Genomic DNA, 5,930 nt, shown 5'->3' on the forward strand with positions numbered 1-5,930 from the left:
GTTTTAGTTTACCTAGTATTTTAAAAACATGACTGCTTTTATTAAGTGCTCTAGGATCTATATACATTTAGCAAATTCCCTTTATCTTCTCTTTAGATGTATGGTGCTGTACTTCTCAGATGTATTCAGATTAAAGATTCAAAAAGTCCATACTATTCTGTCATTAAAGAAGGATTTCATCACAGTGTACTTAATAATCCAGAAAAAATGGTCATGTAGATTTTAGGAAGATTATAACAATTAATATTAAAGATTAACTTAACCCTCCGTTAAGCAGAAAATGAAATTATTGGGATATTCAGTAAACCTTCACTTTTGATCAATTCAGTTCTCTCTGATGCTTCTTTGCTCTAAATGTATTTAGTTTCTTCAGCTTCTGTTAAAAGGTTTTCTGAAGCTTTTGAGATTTTCTTGCATAAAATAATATTCTTATGCATTAAATAGAAAATCGAGGAAAAGATAAGAGAAAACATGTTTAGCAAATTTTCTACTCATCAAGTTATACTTAGGATGTTTGATTTTCTGTTTTGGTGATGTTGAAGATGCCGTATTTTCACATCTTCATCATTGCAGAATTTGTAACTCTGTTATAGCATTTGTTTAATTCTACTATGTTTTTGATTAAGGTGCATGAGAATTTTTACCATGCATTTAATGGGATTCTCTTATTGTAGGTCAGGCTGTTTGTTGTAGTTTTATGTTTAAAGATACATATGCTCTTCCACTAGAATGGACATCAGACTAATGTTAAGACATCCATAGGTCCTAATTTTAGAGAATATCTGTGTTTTTCTCATGCACCTTACAGTGTTGTTGATATGATTGAAATACTGTATGTGAAAGTGCTTTTAAAATTTGGAAGCATTGCACAAATCTAAGGTACTATTATTATTTGGAGTTGTAAACATGACTAAAACCATACCTGAGAAATTGCTCTCTTAAAGCAGAAAAAATATTAATCCCTTGTCAGATGTATAGTTTGCAAATATTTTCTCTCATTCGGTAGGTTGTCTTTTCACTCTTTTGGTTGTTACCTTTGCTGTGCAGAAACTTTTTAGTTTGATATAATCTTATTTATTTTTTCTTTTGTTGCTTGTGTTTTGGGGGTATTATTCATAAAGTCTTTGCCTGGCCCTACATCCTGAAATGTTTTCTTCTAAGATTTTTATAGTATCAGGTCTTATCCTTAATTCTTTAATCCATTTTGAGTTGATTTTGCTATATGGCAAGAGGTATGGGTCTAGTTTCATTCTTCTACACATGGACATCCAGTTTTCCCAGCACCATTTACTGAAGAAGCTGTCCTTTTCCCAGTGTATGCTCTTAGTGCCTTTGTTGAAGATCAGTTGGCTGTAAGGACCTAGGTTGATTTCTGGGTTCTCTGTTCTGTTCCACTGGTCCATGTGTCTGTTTTTATGCCAGTACCATGCTGTTTTATTTTGTAGTATAGTTTGAAGTCAGGTAGTGTAAGGCCTCTGGTTTTATTTTTTTTTGCCCACGATTGCTGTGGCTATTTGGGTTCTTTTGTTGTTCATCTGAATGTTAGGATTATTTTTTCTATTTCTGTGAAGAATGTCATTGGCATTTTGATGGGGATTGCATTGAATCTACAGATTGCTTTGTGTAGTATGAACATTTTCACATCAGTTCTTCCAATCAATGAACATGGAATGTCTTCCCATCTTTTGGTGTCCTCTTTAATTTCTTTCAGCAGCATTTTAAAATTGTCATTGTAGAGATCTTTAACCTCTTTGGTTAAATTGATTCCTAGGTATTTTATTCTTTGGTAGCTATTGTAAATGGGCTTGCTTTCTTGATTTCTGTTTTTGCTTATTTGTTGTTGGTGTATAAGAATATTGCTGATTTTTGTGTATTGATTTTGTATCCTGAAACTTTACTGAATTTGTTTATGAGCTGTAAGAGGTTTTTGGTAGAGGTTATGGGTTTTTCTATATATAGAATCATGTCATCTGTGAACAGTGACAATTTGACTTGTCTTTTCCAATCTCGATGCTTTTTATTTTTTTCTTTTGCTTGATTCCAATACTGTGTTGACTAGGAATAGTGAGAGTGGGCATCCTTGCCTTTTTTCTGTTCTTAAAGGAAAATCTTTCAGTTTTTCCCCATTCAGGATGATGTTGGTGGTGGGTTTGTTGCATATGGCTTTCTGTACCTAATTTGTTGTGGGTTTTTATCATGAAGGGATGCTGAATTTTGTCAAATAGTTTTTATGCATTTGTTGAGAGAATCAGATGGTATTTATCCTTGCTTTCATTGATCTGGTATATAACATTTATTGATTGGCAGAACTCAAATGACTTAACAGTAAAAAAACAAATAATGCAATTAAAAAATGGGCAAAGGAGCTGAATAGACATTTTTCAAAGGAAGACATACACATGGCCAACAGGTACATGACAAAATGCTCAACATCACTAGTCATCAGTGAAATGCAAATCAAAGCCACATTGAGATATCATCTCACCCCAACTAGACTGGCTATAATCAAAAAGGTAGAGAATAACAAATGCTGGTGAGGATTTGGAGAAAAGGGAACTCTTGAGGATTTGGAGAAAAGGGAACTCTTGATCCTACAATCTAATCACCTCTTCAAGGCACCACCTTTTAGTTGCTGTAATAGGATTTCCCAACCTCTTAACAGTCACAGTGGGGGCCAAGTTTCTAATACATAAAACTTGGGGGACATAATTCAAGCTTCAGTGAGTTTGGGGGGGACATTCAGTCTACTATAGGGTAATACATTCACACTAGAGAAAGGAAAACTCAGAACTAGAATTTTTTTCTTACTCATTATTCCCTTACTTTTGCCTTAGGCTGGATAATCATGGATTTTGGCTTTTAATTGCTTTGGTTTAGTATGCTTAGATAAGAGAATAATTTCTGAAGGAGAAGCCATAATTTGATTTAAAAATCATAAGGCCTATTCTTTTTAAACTTATTTAAACTAATATAATAATGGAATTTTGGAGTATGAATCCTTGTACTTTCCCACCAATGAGACACATCAGTAGGTTTATATTTTTGATTGAAATGCCTTTATTAATCTCTTAGGTGAAACCTAGCCTATTTGGGTGGAAGCCATTTTTGTTGTGATTAGAAATAAATTTGTTGTTTATAGCTAAAGGTTAAAGGATACTTGTTTTTCTTTTAATCAAGTTCTAAGGTGAAGTAATAATTGAAATAACATTGATCCTAATGATTTGCTTCTTTTGTACATGATCTACTAGATTTGCTCTTTCAGGATTTGTTTTTTGTAATGAGGGTGTGAATTTGCAGTGTTGTACAGACTGATAATAAGGATTCTTTTCAATTTATGATTTTGTTGCTGACTTATTATGAGACCTTGGATAAGGATTTAAATCATTTGCTTCAGATTTTACACAAGTAAATTACAGATGGACTTGAGTTTCTCGTTCAGTGGTGTTAAGATTTATTTGGTATTTGTGAAGTACATTGATACCCAACTTATGAAGTATGTTAATACCCAACTATGATATAAATTGTACCTTTTAAAAACTGTTGACTTCGCTGTTTGACATACTACTAAAATTGCTTGGGAAAAGCAGTGTTTGGAACTATTAATAGAATATATTTCCTTTCTCAAGGACACAAGTCGGAACCTGCGACAAATGGACCAGATGCTTGGACGATATCGTGAATATAGTGACAGACAGGCGGGTGCAATAGAACACGTGAGAACGTTTACATATGCTTGTATCTTCTTTTACCCACCTTTTTGGAATTATGATTTTTGGAGAGTGGGGATGTGAGATAACCATCGTGAACAGATTTTTAAACTGCTTTATTATTTTATAGTTTAAATTTTGGTTAGCTTATCAGATTGATTTCCAACTAGCTTATATAGATTAGATTCTATTGAATTTGAAAGCTTCAGGTTAGAGAGGAAGGAATTCAGGACATGAATTAAACAAAAACTTGCTGAACTTGGGTCACAGATACTTCCTATTGGGAGATAAGAATTTTAAGAATAGTTAATTTTAAAGCAATACATGCTCATTGTTTTAAAAAATAAAACCCTTTCAAAGCCCCTTTCAGTCCCACTTTAAATAGGTAATAATTTTGACAATTTCTAGTATGTCTTTCCAAACATCTTTTATGCATGGACAATACATGCTCATTGTTTTAAAAAATAAAACCCTTTCAAAGCCCCTTTCAGTCCCACTTCAAATAGGTAATAATTTTGACAATTTCTAGTATGTCTTTCCAAACATCTTTTATGCATGGACAAGCTATGTGTGATTACTTTAAAAAATGGAACTTTTCTCATTTGATGATGTATATCACTTTCCAGTGACTGTGTAGCTCTACCTCATTCTTTTGAACAGTTACGTAATTTTTCACAGTGTGGATTTATCCAATTTTTTCTTTTGTTACTATGAACAATATAACAACTACGAATATTGTACACGTATTTTTATAGAATTCTGTAGGATTTTTGGAAGTAGAATTGCTGGGTTAAAGAATATATGCACTTAAAAATTTGATAGCTGAAAATTGCTCTTTCAAGGATGTGCCAATTTATACTTCACGTGGGGATATAAGAAGGAAAGATATCCCAGAATTCTGTAATAAAAAGAATATTTTTTATTAATATTTTGCTAATTCTATCCTTCTATTTTTTCTTCCTTTGGAATTTGCTTACTCGCTGTCTGTAAACTCTTGGAAACCAATTAAACTTATTCCTTCATGTTTACAATGAGGAGTATATAGTGTAATAAGACTAATATTACATTTATACTATAATGATTGTTTTATGTATATCTGTGCTGTACTGAATTGTCACATAACTCCCAAGTTGTAATTGATGACTTGTTATTTTCTTCTTACAGAGCAAAAGTATAGTCATCATTATTTGCTTGTAATTGGAAGCTAATTGCTCTAGAACAGGGAAACATATCTTCTTTCTTAAAGGTTTCTATTGCTTTCACTTAGAAAATACACTTGGACATTTTTTTACCTACAGGATTTTTATGATTTATGATGAATTTGACAGGTGGAGCTATGAACTTTGTATGTTTGGGTAGCTTATGAACTGTTTTAGGTTAATTACCTTAATAATAGGAATTAGTGTTTTGCTTTTTAATTAGTGAAAAATTGAAAGCACTATTAACTAATAGCAGAGAGCAATTCTACTTTGTCAAGTTGAATATTAAATCTCTACTCTTGGTAGCAAACTTCCTTTGAATTAAGCTGTGGGAAATGAAATTATGTATTAGAGAAACTTCTGTATAGATAAGCATTTAAAACACAAAGTATGTTCTACTGTGGCATTAAGTGTTGTTGGTAGGAGCAGAGTTAAATACTGCTGAACTCTCTGGGGGAGTGGTTTTATTCATGGGAAGTAAATAAACTCAACAGGTATTTCCATCTGAGTTGCAAGTACTTAGACTATGAAGCCACTCATGAAAAATATGGCACAGGAGAGCAAGAGTTTCTTTTTGCTTCAGGCTGTTTCTTAGTCTGATTTAGAATTTCCTCGTCAGTTTCCTCTAATTCTTGTTCTGTTAAAACCGTTTTTTCTCAATAATTTTTCCCCCCAACATAGCAGAGGACTATGTCACTCATTGCCTTATGTCATATTCACTCAATACAGCAATGATTTTCATCCTGCCTCCTAGAAGTTACCTGGGACAGTAGCACCTGCCAAAATCTATGAGAAGACATGCAAGTCAAAAAGAGTATCTCTCATAAATGATTCTGATGGCCCCTCAATGAAAATTGCTTTCTTAACATTACTATATTTTCTGCTGTGTGATATATCATATCTAAAAATGGGTATGTGTAATGTGCCGTCTCTCCTGTGATTTACCTGAATCTTTCTATTTATAATTTTCAAGTCCATGGTAGGACTATCCCTCTGTTTTTTTTTTTTTTTTTTTTTTTTTTCG

The 5,930-nt window shown here is 32.7% G+C and overlaps 1 protein-coding gene across 1 annotated transcript in view; it reads left to right on the plus strand.

Annotated features, from left to right (window-relative positions):
- Positions 1 to 542: 542 nt before the first annotated feature.
- Positions 543 to 5,930, plus strand: part of CEP128 (centrosomal protein 128kDa) — a gene marked incomplete at its 3' end in the record, with an annotated part of 161,188 nt that continues 155,800 nt past the window's right edge. Inside the window, 2 exon segments of the mRNA XM_008578266.1 lie at positions 543 to 578; positions 3,627 to 3,713. Of these exon segments, the coding sequence (XP_008576488.1) occupies positions 543 to 578; positions 3,627 to 3,713 (123 nt within the window).

This window comes from Galeopterus variegatus, unplaced genomic scaffold (genome assembly GCF_000696425.1).
Source record: "Galeopterus variegatus unplaced genomic scaffold, G_variegatus-3.0.2 Scaffold1653, whole genome shotgun sequence".
Taxonomy (NCBI): Eukaryota; Metazoa; Chordata; class Mammalia; order Dermoptera; family Cynocephalidae; genus Galeopterus; species Galeopterus variegatus.